Source organism: Oryctolagus cuniculus, chromosome 5, assembly GCF_051225735.1.
Source record: "Oryctolagus cuniculus isolate XC-2025 breed Fujian yellow rabbit chromosome 5, ASM5122573v1, whole genome shotgun sequence".
NCBI classification, from domain to species: Eukaryota; Metazoa; Chordata; class Mammalia; order Lagomorpha; family Leporidae; genus Oryctolagus; species Oryctolagus cuniculus.
The window spans coordinates 126375454-126391907 of NC_142871.1; the positions used below are offsets into that span (position 1 = coordinate 126375454).

The 16454-nt window shown below is 45.0% G+C and overlaps 2 protein-coding genes across 7 annotated transcripts in view; one reads left to right on the forward strand and one right to left on the reverse strand.

Annotated features, from left to right (window-relative positions):
- The window catches only part of POLH (DNA polymerase eta), a 39669-nt gene extending 31815 nt beyond the window's left edge, over nt 1-7854 (reverse strand). Inside the window, exons 1-4 of one of the 5 annotated variants that reach the window (XM_089333906.1) lie at nt 7571-7773; nt 6403-6448; nt 3194-3334; nt 2221-2355 (exon numbers count right to left, since the gene is read on the reverse strand). In XM_089333906.1, coding sequence (XP_089190032.1) covers nt 2221-2355; nt 3194-3330 — 272 coding nt within the window. In that variant the 5' untranslated portion in view covers nt 3331-3334; nt 6403-6448; nt 7571-7773. Of the gene's footprint in view, nt 1-2220; nt 2356-3193; nt 3335-6402; nt 6449-7570 lie in introns of all 5 variants that reach the window. The other 4 variants (XM_002714695.6, XM_089333907.1, XM_008262963.5 and 1 more) reach the window with 4 other exon arrangements.
- Nucleotides 7855-7903: 49 nt separating this feature from the next.
- Nucleotides 7904-16454, forward strand: part of XPO5 (exportin 5) — a 49701-nt gene continuing 41150 nt past the window's right edge. Inside the window, exons 1-6 of one of the 2 annotated variants that reach the window (XM_089333905.1) lie at nt 7904-8227; nt 9556-9677; nt 10545-10617; nt 12220-12357; nt 12514-12696; nt 16390-16416. In XM_089333905.1, the coding sequence (XP_089190031.1) occupies nt 8123-8227; nt 9556-9677; nt 10545-10617; nt 12220-12357; nt 12514-12696; nt 16390-16416 (648 nt within the window). In that variant the 5' untranslated portion in view covers nt 7904-8122. The remainder of the gene's footprint in view (nt 8228-9555; nt 9678-10544; nt 10618-12219; nt 12358-12513; nt 12697-16389; nt 16417-16454) is intronic. The other variant, XM_089333904.1, reaches the window with a different exon arrangement.

A 16454-nucleotide genomic window follows, 5' to 3' on the forward strand; every position in this document is an offset into this window, starting at 1 on the left:
TCCCATATGGGTACCACTTTGAGTCCCAGCTGTTCCACTTCCAATCCAGCTCTCTGCTATGGCCTGAGAAAGCAGTAGAAGATAGTCCAAGCACTTGGGCCCCAGCACCCACATGGAAGACCCAGAAGCAGCTCCTAGCTCCCAATCGGCTCAGCTCCGGCCTTTGCGGCCATTTGGGGAGTGAACCAGTGAATGGAAGACCTCTCTCTCTCTCTCTCTCTCTCTCTCTGTTCCTGTACCTCTCTGTAACTCTGCCTTTCAAATAAGTAAAATAAATCTTTAAAAAAAAAGAAAATTAGAAAAATCTTAAATACAATATTTAATGTGTATGTTTCTGCAAATAGTATTTTAAAACTATCTCAATTATTGCTAATTAAAAACTGCTAAATCTTATTAACTCTCTGGTCTATATACTTATCCCAGATTTTTTTTTTTAAATCCTCTGTTACTGGGGCCGGCACTTGTGCGTAGCGGGTAAAGAGGCCGCCTGCAGTGTTGGCATCCCATGTGGGCACCAGTTCAAGTCCCGGCTGCTCTACTTCCAATCCAACTCTCTGTTATGGCCTGGGAAAATAGCAGAAGATGGCCTAAGTCCTTGGGCCCCTGCACCATGTGGGAGACCCAGAAGAAGCTCCTGGCTCCTGGCTTCAGATTGGACCAGCTCTGGCCGTTGCAGCCAACTGGGGAGTGACCAATGGATGGAAGACTCTTCTCTCTCTCTCTGTCTCTCCTTTTCTCTCTGTGTAACTCAAACTTTCAAATAAATAAATAAATCTTTTTTTTTTTAAATCCACTATTACTTGATGAAGATTTTAAAGTTTAAAGTTGGCGGAGTATGATTTTTCTGCATCATACTTTGAAGTCAACAATATATATTTCAGGGGAGTTATACTATCTATAATAGTATAAAATTCTATTCAATGCCATGCAACATATGTCATTAGCTGAGTTAATTCTGTTTTGGGGGTTAAGCTTATTAATCTCCAGTTGAATCTTCTTTTTTGGCATTAACTCCAATGTGGGGTTGGTTATCCTACTCTACTTAAAGACTTGTAATTCATGAAACAGCTCAAGTCCCAAGCCTTAGCATGATCCCTACAAAACACCACAAAATACAATATACCATACTATATGAAAATGGATATTAGAATCTCAAAAAATTGGTGTGAATACTCGGTCTTCTACTTAGCCATGTAAATTTAAATTTCTTAACTTCTATAAACTTGATTCATTTATGAAGGGGGCTTACGCTAGTACCTATCTCATAACAACATGAATTTAAAAGAGATATTGCCCACACAGAGTTTAACGCAGTGCCTGATTTATGATATATGCCCAATACCTAAGTGTTAGGGCTTGTACCTACCCATGACTAGCTATGCTGATAAATGTTTCCAAGACTAAACTTCTTTTTTTTTTTTTTTTTTTTTTTGACAGGCAGAGTGGAAGAGAGAGACAGAGAGAAAGGTCTTCCTTTTGCCGTTGGTTCACCCTCCAATGGCCGCCGCGGCCGGCGCACTGCGGCTGGCACACCGCGCCGATCCGATGGCAGGAGCCAGGAGCCAGGTGCTTTTCCTGGTCTCCCATGGGGTGCAGGGCCCAAGCAGCTGGGCCATCCTCCACTGCACTCCCGGGCCACAGCAGAGAGCTGGCCTGGAAGAGGGGCAACCGGGACAGAATCCGGCGCCCTGACCGGGACTAGAACCCGGTGTGCCGGCGCCGCTAGGCGGAGGATTAGCCTAATGAGCCCCGGCGCCGGCCTCCAAGACTAAACTTCTAAAATGTCAGGAGAGATAATTCAATTCAAAAATAAGAAATTTTTTTTTCCGCTGAGCTTATTCAATTCTAGCAAATTTGTAGATATCACATTAAAATGTCAGTTTGACTCAGTCTTTCCTAAAAAAGCTCTTAGTTCCAATCGATTTATTTACTTTCAACATTTTTGACTTTTGGAATGATAACATGGGAACTGATACTAGGTTTTAACAGCCCATTTTTAAACAGTTAGGGAATTGAATGGGTATCAAAGGCGGCAGGTTGCAGGTTATAATGATCCTATACTATTCCTGAAACAATATCAAAGTCTGTTTTCATTTCATAGATAGGATGGCAAACAAAAGGTAACTTTTTCAGATATTATTTACACAAAACAAATTTGAAACACAGAATATTATTTCCAATTCCTCTATGTTCTCTCAACTTTAAGATGCTTTTTCTTACTTGGTGAGGTTGGCTTTCCCATGGGACTCACGAACTTGTGCCAGAAGAAGATCTGGGCATAACTTCTTTGCATCATCTGCCCACATACTTCTAGTGACCCCAAACGCTCGAGCTTCATAACTCACTGCAATTATTCTAAGGTTAGAAAAACAGAGGGAACAGAAAAACATTACATGAACACAAGCAAGAACAATTAATAGGCTATAACTAATAGCCACAAACATGAGTAGCATATTGGCATGTAACATTAGGCATTTCTTGACCACAGATGCCAACAGCAGTTCCAAAATCTCAAAAACAGGACCCAGCACAGCAGCACTGTATTCCCATAGATGAAAACAACAGTTAACAATTATAATGAGCCCTGGCACTGTGGCACAGCAGGTTAAGTTACCATGCAACACAGGCATCCCATATGAGTGCTGCTGGTTCGAGTCCCAGATGCTCCACTTCCAATCCAGCTTGGTGCTGACGTGCCTGGGAAAAGCAGCAGCAGAAGGCCCAAGTGTTTGGGCCCCTGCCTGCCATGTGGGAGACTCAGAAGGAGTTCCAGGCTGTCCTGCCTTTGCTTGGCCTACCTCCAGCTGTTGCAGCCATGTGGGGAGTGCATCAGCAGATGGAGGATTCTGTGTCACTATCTCTAACTTTGCCCTTCAAATAAATAAACATCTTTTCACTCCCCATTGGCTGCAATGGCCAGAGTTGAGTTGATCTGAAGCCAGCAGCCAGGAGCTTCTTCTGGGTCTCCCACATGGTATAGGCGCCCAAGGACTTGGGCCATCTTCTACTGCTTTCCCAGGCCATAACAGAGAGCTGGATCGGAAGTGGAGCAACCGTGACTCAAACTGGCGTCCATATGGGATGCCGGCACAGCACGCAGCAGCTTTACCCGCTATGCCACAGTGCCAGCCCCCAATAAATAAATCTTAAAAAAAAAAAAAAAAAAAAGTTAAACAGTTAAAATGATACATACCCACCACCTTTCCATGATTTGTATTGCACAACTGCACAAGGTTTATTCCTCAAATGAGGATTTTCCCGCTGTTCCACTTGAACAAAAAAACAGTCCATGTCCACCAGAACCACCACTCGATCTTGTCCAGTAGACATTTTCCTGTAAGACATTATTCATGGACAGTTAGAAAGGTACCTAACCCAAAGTACCTTGGAAAACCATATTTCTGTTCTTTCACGGATGACTGGCATGAGAATAAATTGGTACAAGTTTTGAAAACATCCATCAGCCGGCACGCGGCTCACTAGGCTAATCCTCCACCTTGCGGCACCGGCATACTGGGTTCTAGTCCCGGTCGGGGAGCCGGATTCTGTCCCGGTTGCCCCTCTTCCAGGCCAGCTCTCTGCTGTGGCCAGAGAGTGCAGTGGAGGATGGCCCAGGTGCTTGGGCCCTGCACCCACATGGGAGACCAGGATAAGTACCTGGCTCCTGCCATCGGATCAGCGCGGTGTGCCGGCCGCAGCGCGCCGGCCGCGGCAGCCATTGGAGGGTGAACCAACGGCAAAGGAAGATCTTTCTATCTGTCTGTCTCTCTCACTGTCCACTCTGCCTGTCAAAAAAAAAAAAAAAAAAAGAAAGAAAGAAAACATTCATCTGGAGCTGGCATTGTGTAGCCAGTTAAACCATCTCCTTCAATGCTGGCATCCCATATGGGTGCCTATTGGTGTTCTGGTTGCTCCACTTCTGATCAGCTCCCTGCTAATGGCCTGAGAAAGCAGCAGAGAACGGCCCAAGTGCTTGGGTCCCTGCACCTATGTGGGAGACCTAGATGACGCTCCTGGCTCCTGGCTTTGGCCTGGCTCAACTCCAGCGATTGCAGCCATTTGGGGAGTAAGCTGGTGGATGGAAGATCTGTCTCTCCCTCTTTCTCTGTAACTCTGCTTTTCAAATAAATAAAATAAATGTTTATAAAACAGCAAAACAGTTTTCATTCCCTCAAGAACTATACACTTCGCAAAAGAAAATAAATAGCCAAGGGGTGGGTGTTGTGGCATAGAGAATAAAGCCACTGTCTGGGATACCAGCATCCATATGGGCACTGGTCCGTGTCCTGGCTGCTCCACTTTTGATCCAGCTCCCTAATAGCCTGGGAAAGCAGTGGAAGATGGCCCAAGTGTTTGGGCCCCTGCCACCCACCTGGGAAACCCACAAGAAGCTCCTGGCTTCCATCTGGCCCAGTCATGGCCGTTGAAGCCATATGGGGAGTGAACTAGCAGATGTAAGATCTCTGTCTTTCCCTCTCTTTAAAAAAAAAAAAAAACACACACACACAACCAATATTCTCATGAAATTGAGTTCAACATCACTAGTCATAGGAAATGCAAATTATAACCACAATGCAAAATCACTAGGGAGAAAGTAACAGTTAATACAGTTGATTGACAGCTCTCAAGTGTAAGTTCAGGGAAAAGAAGCAGAAAATGATTTTTAACATCACAGCATTCATGGAGATCTTCTTTGTATTTTGAAATTCTTTTAAAATAACAGTAAACCGCAAAAATAAAAATAGTAGGGTTTCTACATACTCAGTTTCCCCTAATGTTAACATTTATTAGCACAGTTATCAAAATCAAACAGTGAATATTGGTATAATACCAGGGTACTTCAAAAAGTTCGGGGAAAAATGTAATTAAAAGATAATGCACATTTTCTCAGAACTTTTTGAAGACTCCTTTTATTAACTCAACTACATATTTTATTTGGATTTCAGTGATTTTTTTTCCAACTAATGTCCTTTTTCTGATTCCAAACACAATTAAGGATACCACTCTGCTGCTGCCCTAGCTGCTGTAGGTATTTAGAGAGTGAGCAAATGATAGAAAGATCTATCTCTGTCACTCTACCTTTTAAATAAATAAATATTTTTAATTTAAACTTTTCGAAGACTGGCATTATAGTATAGCAAGTAAAGCCACTGCCTAAGACACTGGCATTCCATATTGGCACCAGTTCGAGTCTTGGCTGCTCTACTTCCGATCCAGCTACCTAATAATGGCCTGGGAAAAGCAGCAGAAGATGGCCCAAGTCCTTGTGCCCTGCACCCACGTAGGAGACACGTCTCTCTCTGCTGCTGCTCCTTCTCTCTCTGTGTAACTCTTCCAAATAAATAAATCTTAAAAAAAGAATGTCTCTCTGGGCTGGCACTATAGAGCAGAGGGTTAAGCTGCTGCCTGCAAGGCCAGTATCCCATGTCAGCACTGGTTCAAGTCTCAGATCCGATACTACACCTGGGAAAGCAGTGGAAGATGGCCCAAGTACTTGGGCCCCTCCCTGGCCTTTGTGGCCATTTGGGGGAGTGAACCGGCAGATGTTGGAAGACCTCTCCCTCTCGCTGTCTCTCTTCTCCCTCTCTCTATATAACTTTATCAAATAAATCTTTAAAAAAAAAAAACTCTCAGGCCGGCGCCATGACTCAATAGGCTAATCCTCCGCCTTGGGCACCAGCACACCGGGTTCTAGTCCCGGTCAGGGTGCCGGATTCTGTCCTGGTTGCTCTGCTTCCAGGCCAGCTCTCTGCTGTGGCCCGGGAGTGCAGTGGAGGATGGCCCAAGTGCTTGGGCCCTGCACCCACATGGGAGACCAGAGGAAGCACCTGGCTCCTGGCTTTGGATCGACACGGTGCGCCTGCCTCAGCAGCCATTGGAGGGTGAACCAACAGTAAAGGAAGACCTTTCTCTCTGTCTCTCTTTCTCTCTCATTGTCCACTCTGCCTGTAAAAAAAAATAAAAATAAAAAAATAAAATAAAAACTCTCAATTTGGGCTTATCTGATGTTTTCTCATGAAGAGATGCATCTCTGCCAAGAACAGCAATAGAAGCGATGGGTGCTTCTCAATGTATCATATGGAAGGAAGGGTACATAATATCAGCATCTCATCACTGATTATGTTAACCATGAAAGTTAATATGGTATTGGCCAGGTTTCCCGCTGCAAAGCTACTGTTTTTCTTTTTGTAACTAATACACATCTTGGGAAAGGATACCTTGAGAATATGCAAATATCCTGTTTCTCTTCAAATTTTGAATCACTAGGCAGCCAACCGTGGAACCTGCCCGTGACAACTGCGTTGTAGTGTTCTCACAGTGATTTCATGCCCATTCATGTAAACCAGAACACGAAAGACACACACCAAGGTATGACCAGTAGACTGGGAGAACAAACTCTACCTGCATCAGAATGGATGCTAATTCCATCACTCACACCGTCGGTAATCTGGAAGAAGGAATATAAGGCAGTGGCTCCTAAACTTGGCTGGAGATGGGAACTAGCTTTAAACAGCATCGATATCTGGCTTCCACCACCAGACATCCTAATGTAACTGGTGCTGAGTGTGACCTGGGCATTATGATTTCTAAAAGGTGCCTGAGCAACTTCAATCAGCAGCAGAGTTTGGGAACCACTGACCTACAGTTAATGAGATATTTATGGCAACATCAGTAATTTACGATTTAAATACAAGAAACACAGGTTATACAGTTGAGTGAGCACCCAACTGTATTCTAAAAAAAGTTTTTCAAAAATCAACATTCACCTTGCAAAAACTCTCCTGCAACTACATAACCAGCAAAACAGTGGAGAAAAAAAAAAGAAGAACATCAGAATAGTCAAGGCATTAACTTCTTAAAAATTCCAATTGACAATCCACTTAAAACAGGCAGAACGTGATAATTTAACCTATAACACGGCTGAAATCCCTTTATCTTAGAGGGACTTTTCTATTGTATTGGAACAGATAAAGCCAGAAAATAGTAAACCAGCATTGCCACAAAAAACACGAAGTAAGAACCGTATTAGATAATAAGCAGTGATTTTAGGTCCACCAAACATTTAACTGAGGCCATAATCACAAAGCCAGATATGCCGACTTCAAGAGACAACGAAGCGGCTAAGGTTTCCAGTTTACGTAATGACCGGAGAAAGCAACAGCTTTATAAAACATGGAAAATGAAACACACTTCCTGCCCAAACCCTGCGTTCGGAAAACGACCACACGACTTTGAAGTCTCATCTGCAGCAGTTGGTAAAGTATCAAAACTGCACAAATCTTCAACCACTGCAGTTCTATTCATCTTTAAATATCTTGATTTATCCCAACTCCCACAAAGCACGTTTGGTGCCAGACAGACAACAGCACATTCCAGTTAAAATAAGTACAAGCGAAGAGGGCGGCTTACGAGCAACCGGGGAAAAACAGCATTATCTTATGGGACAACACCAGTCATTAGCTCCTCGTTTCACGTCCCGTCGGCTCGCCACTCACTGCTATATCATAAAACCAACAGCTAAGACAAGATGCAAACCCTGAACGCTACTCAGCGGTCTAAATTTTCTTACCGAGGACACCGGGCTCCGCGCCCACTCGAAGGGAAACGAAGGGATCCTGGGTATCTTGTCGCCTTTCTGGGAGCGGGCCAATGAGTCTCCGGAGAGATTTATTCCCTGTGACGACAGAGAAACAGAGCAGGAGTGGCAAAGCAACCTTTCTGGGCAAACCGGCCGCTCTGCCCGAGTAGGACGGGCCAAGCGCTAAGCGCTCAGCAGCGAGCCCTCTCGACTGAGGTCGGACAGCGCGCGCGCCGCGGAGGGCCGTTGACGCGCCTGCGCGGTGCAGCCCTTCCGCCTCCCGCTCCGCCCACCCAGTAGCAACCGTCATAAGGGAGCCGCCACTTCCGTGGGCGCGTGCGCAGTGGAGGGTCGGGCGCGTGCGCAGCGCCGGGTCTTTCCCGGCTGGAGCATTCTGCTGCTCACGCTCCTCCTCCCACCTCCCGTCCCCCGCCCCCAGCCCGCCGCGGCCCGGTACCAACGTGTGGCCTCGCTGAGGGAGCCGTCGGTACCTCGTGCTCCCGGGACGGCCGTAGTGCGCGGTCGCGGCGCGTGGCACGAGCCATGGCGATGGATCAAGTGAACGCGCTGTGCGAGGAGCTGGTGAAAGCGGTGACGGTCATGATGGACCCCAGCTCCACCCAGCGTTACCGGCTGGAAGCACTCAAGGTAGCTGGGGTCCTGGCGCCCCGTACCCGCTCTGAGACCCTCCCCGAGCCGCGGCAGCCCCAGCACCGCCCCTCACCCGGGCCGCCTCCTGCCCACGCGGCCCCTGGACCTGGCTGCCCCGGGCCCGCGTTCCTTTCCCTGGCGGCCTCTTCCCAGCCCCCGCCTCCTCCGCTCGCCGCGCCTGCCCTGCGCCCGGCACGCGCCGGGGGGTCCCGAGCTGCCCCTTGCTTCTCAGCGCCCCTCCTCCCTGTCCCTTCCAGCCCGCTGCCCCACTTCGGTCGGCTCTCGTGGCGCCCTGATCCCTTGGCATCCGGCTGCTCTGGTTCGCGTCCCCCAAGCCCCCCGGCCTCTAGCGCACGTGCAGATCCCGCACCCAGCCCCGGCTTCATTCCGTGTTGGCCGCCCTCGCCCTCGGCGTTTCCCTGCCGACCCTCGCTCCCCAGGCCATCCCAGCCGACCTCCAGCCTCCCTGGAGCGCCTTTCCTTAGGTCCCTACCGCCTCGCGCTCCCATGTGTGTTTTGGACATTCCTGGATTAACCCCCCCCCCCCTTCACGCACACGCACACACACACACCGCCCCGGGGATATTCTTAAGCTCTTTCGCGCAAAGCTGAACTTCTACCGCTTAGTTTGCATCTTCACATGGGCGCTTTGGGTTTCCTGAAAGTAGTTTTCTTGACTCCACCATGCTTGGCTCTGGGGACTGAGTCAGCGTTGCAGTTTGGGGATACATCGGGGATGTGAATACTAGATGAGCAGTATCCCCCTGTCAGACAGTCTAGGTGCGTGGTAGGAAGTGGCCCTTGAAGAGAGGCTATTTGTGCTGGACATAACTTGAGTGCTGTAAGTTCATAAAGCAGAGTGAGTGCTGCTTGAGGGAAACTTTAGAGAGATGTGTGCCACAGGGTTTAGAATCAAACCGTTGGGTTCTGTTTGTGTTTCCTTTGTGAAATATTTCAAGTGGACACAAAAGTGGAGAGTCCTGCAGTACTTCTGGATACACCTGTCACCTAAACCCAGCTGTGATAAGTCCCTAGGAAGGACTTATCATTTCACTCCCAAGATAGTTCAGGTCTATGTTGTGAAACAATTTTTTACTCCTTTAAGTCCAATTATTTTCCATTAGTGTGGCCACCACTGTTGACCATAGCCTGGGAAACATGGAATGACAACAGTGGAAGAAGCATTTATCAGTTCTTTATTCGTATAATATGCATCTAGGTTTTGCAACTTAATGTAGCCCAGGTTGGAGTTTCTCAGCATGAAGTGTTTTTAGTCTCCACCCTCACTTAGCTCCCAAAGGAGACACTAACTTTCCTTCTTTCAGTTTTGTGAAGAATTTAAAGAAAAGTGCCCAATCTGTGTTCCCTGTGGCTTGAGATTGGCTGAGAAAACACAAATTGCCATCGTCAGACATTTTGGCCTTCAGATCCTGGAACACGTTGTCAAGTAAGGAGCTTACCTCTGAAATCTGTGAGGAGCAAATCGTGTTTTTCTTATATAACCTATAGAGGTGCTTTTTAGGTGAGTAGGAAGAAGCAGTCCCCAGGACGTTGCCAGGACCTCCGGGAAGCTTCATGCAGGACTTAATCTTTCCCTTCCCTTTCTTTATCCACATAGAGTGCGTAGTACGTGTGACGCATTCAGCAAAGACTGGTTCACAGTTGCTGGTCGTTTGTCCAGCGTTTAGAGCTCCTACCGTGCACCAGCAGATCTCTGTCCTCTTTTTTTTAATGCAGCATATAGGTGAATGAATCTCCGATTGGGCAGTGTGTTCCCCTCTGCCCTTTTTATCTTCTCTGAATGGTGCATCCAAAGCAAGATATTGAGAGAGTGACCGAAATCCCAGCCTAATTTGAGTCTCCTGCCCTCAACATTTATCAGAAGAGTCAGCTTTTAAGACTTAAGTCACATCTTTTCTAGAATTATGTTCTAACTTTGTAAGCCAGCACAGAAAAAGGAGTTCGTAGTACGAGAGCTTGCAGTTTCTGAAAAGCAGCTACGCTGTTGAGTTGTCCTGGACGTGTCTTCGCTGTTGGTCCATCAGTGAAATCATGGGGGAAGCTGGTTTGTGGCACAAGTCCTGTGCAGAGTCCAGTTGATGAACACTGCTTGTATAAAACCAATAATTTTTCTATAGTAAATATTTTGGTTCAATGTGGATGATTTAGTCCATTCTCTGAAGAGTATAAAATCAAAAAGTATGATTTCCTAATGAAATCTCCAGCATAATCTAATGCGGGAATCAAAGCTATTCTCTTGTGAAGAAAAGACTTCTAACATGATTCTATTGGTTTTGTTCCTTTTCATGGGCAGGTTTCGGTGGAACAGTATGTCTCGATTGGAGAAGGTCTATCTGAAGAACAGTGTCATGGAGCTTATTGCAAATGTAAGGAATGGGTGGTTGGAAGACTTGTGTTTCCAAGGCAGTTTAGATGAGGCCTGACTTCTTCAATGTAGCATTTGTGTAAAAATTCACTCCTCCATAAATCAGACAGTATTCTTTCTATCCTGTTTACTGTTGCTTGCAAGGTAAAAACAGCAGCCCTCACAAGAAGTCATAATTCATCACATTTCTCATACTAGGTTTAATTAATCACTCTTATGTGTCAACTTCTATTTTTTACATTGTAAAGAGAGAGCAAAGGAGATTTAATATGCTCATATTCAACAAATGAACAAATAAGATTCTTAGATTTAAATTGATTGAAACACTGGTCTACTTTGCTTGTTTCTCTCTCTCTCTCTCTTTTTTTTTTTTTTTTTTAAGATTTATTTATTTATTTGAAAGAGTTACACAGAGAGAAAAGGAGAGGCATAGAGAGAGGTCTTCCATCTGCTGGTTCACTCCCCAGTTGTCCAGAGCTGGGCCAATCTGAAGCCAAGAGCTTCTTCCAGGTCTCCCATGTGGGTGCAGGGGCCCGAGGACTTGGGGCCATCTTCTGCTTTCCCAGGCCATAGCAGAGAGCTGGATCGGAAGTGGAACAGCCGGGACTTGAACTGGTGCTCATATGGGATGCCAGCACTGCAGGCGACGGCTTTACCTGCTGTGCCACAGTGCCGGCCCAGAATATGATTTTAAACATTTTAAATCCACAGTCTTTTTTTCTTTTGCAATGGATATGAAAGGTGGAACTCCTGTCCTTCTTAACCCCCAAATCTAGTGCCTTTAACAGGAGAACAAATTCCCCACAAAATTAATTAACTTACCTAACTAGGATGTCTATTTTGCTAGTTCTGGGGAGACTAGAAGTCATACTTCATTAGTGTTGATCAGACTTGAGAAGAAGACATATCCAGAAATAGTTTTTCTAAATCTTCCAGTAGGAAAATAGCTGCTCCTCCATGGCTTTCTATTTCATTAGCTTCACTGTACTTTTTATTTCTATCCTTTTTTACTCTAGCCCTCAAAGGAAATAAAAAATCAATGTGAGCATCTCTTCAGTTTATAAAGAACAGTTGTATTGGGGCAGGAGTTGTGGCACAGTGAATGAGCCACTGTTTGGGATGCTTGTATCCCATATCAGAGTGCCTGGGTTCAAGTCCCACCCCTACTTCCCATCTGGTTTCCTGCTAATGCACACCCTAGGGGACAGCAGGTGATGGCTCAAGCACTTGGGTCACTGCCACCCATATGGAAGACCTAAGTGGAGTTCCTGGCTTTGGCCTGACCCAGCACTGGCTGTTGTTCTCTGTCTTTCTCTGTTGCTGTGCTTTTCAGATGAATTAATTTTGGAAAAAGCAATAAAATAAAAAGAACAGTAATGTTTTTCTAGCTCTCTTTGAGGCAGTCATTTATTAGCTGGTGTAACCCGCACTTAGGTTGTAAGTGGGCAGAATGATTACTGAGAATGCAGGACAGATGACTCAGACATGAAGAACAGGTTGGTTGGTTCGGTTTAGTTTAAAAGCAGGCGTATGGATGAGTTTTGAACACTTTTTACCACCCGTATTTTTCCTTTGCAGACCTTTTAATCTCGTTCTTTTTCAGGGAACGTTGAACATCTTGGAAGAAGAGAACCATATTAAAGATGTTCTGTCTCGAATTGTAGTGGAGATGATCAAGCGGGAGTGGCCACAGCACTGGCCTGACATGCTGATGGAGCTGGACACCCTCTCCAAGCAGGGGGTATGAATCCAGTGTGCCTGCTCTTAGGGTGACTTCAGGGTCTGTCTGTTGTTGGCGATGGTGGTGGTTTTATCAACGGAAAATAGCCTTTGGTCGTGCTTGTAATGACAAAAGACGTTTGGCTTTGGTTTAACTAGCTTACTTCTGTTGATATAGGAAACACAGACAGAATTAGTGATGTTCATCCTTCTGCGACTGGCAGAGGACGTCGTGACCTTTCAGACACTTCCCCCTCAGAGGAGAAGGGACATCCAGCAAACATTAACCCAGAACATGGAAAGGATCTTCAGTTTTCTACTTAACACACTTCAAGAGAATGTAAACAAGTACCGGCAAGTGGTAAGGGATTTCCCAGTCCACAAAGTCCTCCTTTCTAACAAGGGTGTTTTGGGTTTTGGTTTTAGTTAAAATGCTCTTCTAGCAAGGACGAGAGTGTCTAATTCAACAAAAGACAAGACTGTTTTATAAGCATGACAGGAAAAGATAGAGCTAATTTTCTAGGAAATTCAGTTCAATGAATTTCTGTGTCTACTCGAAAAAAAAATCCATTATAGTAAGAAAATTCTTAGAATCAGAGTGAAGGTTAGTACTTTATATTTGAAAGCCTAGATGTCTCGCAGGTCATGGTGGTGTTAGTGTGGTATCCTGTTCAGTCCTGATCCCTTTTATGGTGGACCAACTGCCAAATGTATTCATCTTCACTACACGTGCCCTTGTATTTTATTCTTCCTGAGGATTTTTCTTCTGCAGAAAAGAGTAAGACAGACACTGTCTTTCTGAAGAGGGAGTTGGAATGTTGATCTAATAAAATGGTTCTTGATGGGGGTGATGTTTACCCACCGAGGGACATTTGACCAATGTCTGCAAACGTTTTGGTTGTTACAGGTGGGAAGTAGGTGGTGCTGCTGCTGACTTCTGGTGTATAGAGGCAGGGATGGTTCTTCAAGGACAGCCCTCCACAACAAAGACTTTCCCAGTCCAAAATGTGAACCATACCAAGGCCGAAAAATCCTGATCGAGAATTCTTTTAGAACTTCTTTCATAAAGCGGGATTAATTAAAACAGGGTCTTAGGCCCTGACAGCTATATTGGGTCTATTTTTAGAGAAGCACTAGCTACTAGTGGAAATGAGAAGGTTTTAGGGGCTGTTAGGGTGGGGAGAAACTGACAGTGGAATCTAATATACACTATACTCCTTTGCACTGTATGTGTTATTCAGCTCTCAAAGCAACATTAAGTTCAGACAGTAATCATTTTAAGGTTCTCTTCCAATAAGTTGTTGTGGTGGAATCTACATCCCATTCTTTTCACTCTAACGGATTCTTTCCCAAAGTGTCTCCCCAAAAATTGTTCAAAAGAAGGCAAAAAAACTGTTTGTGTTTAAAAATCTGTGTGTACTGAGAGTTAGGGGATATTCTTTTCATTGTCTCTAGGAAAGTTAACTTCTAGAAGAAGTAAAACAATTGTTATATAGCAAGGACTTGCCCATCTTTTATAAGATGAGTCAACATTTTAGGGGCCTCAGCATGTGGTAATAGTGGGTAAAGCTGCCTGCTGCAACACAAGCATCTCACAGGCACCAGTTTGAGTCCCAGCTGTTCCACTTCCGACCCTACTCCCTGCTAGTGGCCTGAGAAAAGTAGTGGAAGATGGCCTGAGTGTTTGGGCCCGTGCCACCTGTCTTCAGCCTGGCTGTTGCAGCCATCTGGGAAGTGAACTAGCCGATGAAAAATCTGTCTCTCTCTCTTTCTCTAACTCTTTCAAATAAATAAATGGATCTTAATAAATAATAAATAAAAACTGCTTGGGGGAAATGGGCAGAAGTTCAGGTGTGTTTTATCCCTATGATGAGTTATTAGGTTATAAGATACAGACCATTTTTCCTGAAACACGTAATTTTGTAGTGTAAGAAATCACATTAGGACAGTAATGGTGGCTCTGAATAAATGCAAAAGTACTTCAGAAAGTTTGTGGAAAATGAATTAAAAAATTTATTTTGGTGTGAAAATTGTTGAAACTCATGCATACAAGGAGTCTTCAAAAAGTTCATGGAAAATACATATTATGAAGAAACTATGCATTTTTTTTGTAAAGATTATATTTTTTATTTGAAAGAGTTACAGAGAGGTAGTGACAGAGGTCTTCCATCTGCTGGTTCACTCCCCAGATGGCCACAATGGTCGGAGCTGTGCTGATCCGAAGCTAGGAGCCAGGAGTGTCTTCTGGGTCTCCCACGTGGGTGCAGGGCCCAAGGATTTGGGTCATCTTCTACTGCTTTCCTAGGCCATAGCAGAGAGCTGGATTGGAAGAGGAGCAACCAGGACTAGAACTGGCGGCCATATAGGATGCTGGTGCTTCAGGCCAGGGCTTTAACATGCGTGCCACAGAGCCGGCCCCCTATGCGTGGGTTTTAAAAATTTTGTGCACCAAAGTAATCTTTTAATTCCATTTTTTATTTACTTTTTGAATATCTTCATTTTAGTGTTTTTATTAGGGATGAATTCTTTTGCTCGGAAGGTGAGCATTTCACAGGAAAAAAGGTATTTTGATTCTGCAGGATGGTGGTATCTTTAACTGCTGTCTGCATACCATGACTTGGAAATTGTGAATAGTTAGATGGCTTTGAAGTCTAGCCAGTGCAGCACATGCAGAGCAGGAGTGGTTGGTAGTGGCTTGGACGCAGCTTAACAGCATCCATGGTAGTCTCCTTCCGTAGCCATGGCTTCAGTTCTCTGTTAAACCAGGACCAGAGGGCACCAGGAGCCTTGGCATCTTGACCTTCTCTGTTTACTCCTAGTTGCTTCTCTGCATTCCTTCGCTTAGTTAATTGGGGAATAGATTGAACGATAAACAAACGTGGGATGAATGTGGCTCCTGCACTGGGCCCAGCGTCACAGAAAATTCGTTGGCGTAGGGGCTAGTGTGGGTTTCTGGGTACTTTAGAGGCTGTTTTTCTGGCTTGTATATTTCTTCTTTAATTGTCTTTATGGGTTAATTTTCATAAGTTCTTTAGTAAGTTATTTATATGCTTATAAATTATAAACATTTTTATGGAACTTAAAATGTAAGATTAAAAATCAGCTCTGAGAGGGCGTGTGTTTGGTGCAGCAGTTATGACGCTGCCTAGGATGCCTGCATCCCATATTGGAGTGCCCGGGTTTGAGTCCCCACTCCACTTCCAGTCCAGCTTTCTGCTGTGTTCACCCTGGGAGGCAGCAGGTGATGGCTCAAGTACTTGGATCCTTGCCACTCGCAGGAGTCACCTGGCCAAGCTCCTGGCTTTGGCCTGCCCTAGCCATGTTGCTGGTATTTGGAGAGTGAACCAGCAGATGAAAGATCTCTCTCTGTCTCTGTCTCTCTTTTTCTCACCTCTCAAATAACACTAAAACTTAAAAACTGGGACTTTTGGCCTAGCAGTTAAGCTGACAGGTTGCCCTTATCCCGTATTAGAGTTCCTAGGTTTAAGTCCCAGCTCCAGCTCCTGACTTCAGCTTTCTGCTAATGCAGACATTGGGAGGCAACAACGACGGCTCAAGTAGCTGAGTTCCTGCCGCCAATGGAGGAGACCTGGATGAAGTACCTGACTTCAGCTCAGCCCGGTCTCAGCCATTATAAGCCTTCCAGGAAGTGAACCAGTGGTTGGGAGCCATGTCTGTCTGTAGCATCTCTGCGCGAGCTCTCTCTCTCTCTTTCGGCTTCTCAGGGGGAAAAACACAACTCTGCGTATTTACTGAACAGCTGCTATTTTGATGTATTTAGTTTGTAATATTTTTCTGTAGTGGTTTTCCTTTGGTTATGCCTATACATACATGGTTATAAATTATATTCAATTACTTTTATTTCATGCTTTAACCTGTCCTTTTTAGGGCAATATCAGTTATGTGTTCTTAGTAACGTTACATTCTATTCTAAGATTCAAAGTTGCATCTATATTTAACAGCTATAATTCAAGGGCCTTGATTATGGGGGTGGAAAGTTATTATGTAGATTTTTGCTCATTGAAAACATTGGATCCTTATACTTTTCTTTCAGAAGACAGATACTACTCAGGAGTCAAAGGTAAGAGCTCTTCTTTGAGTTGAAAGGAGCACTTGAGG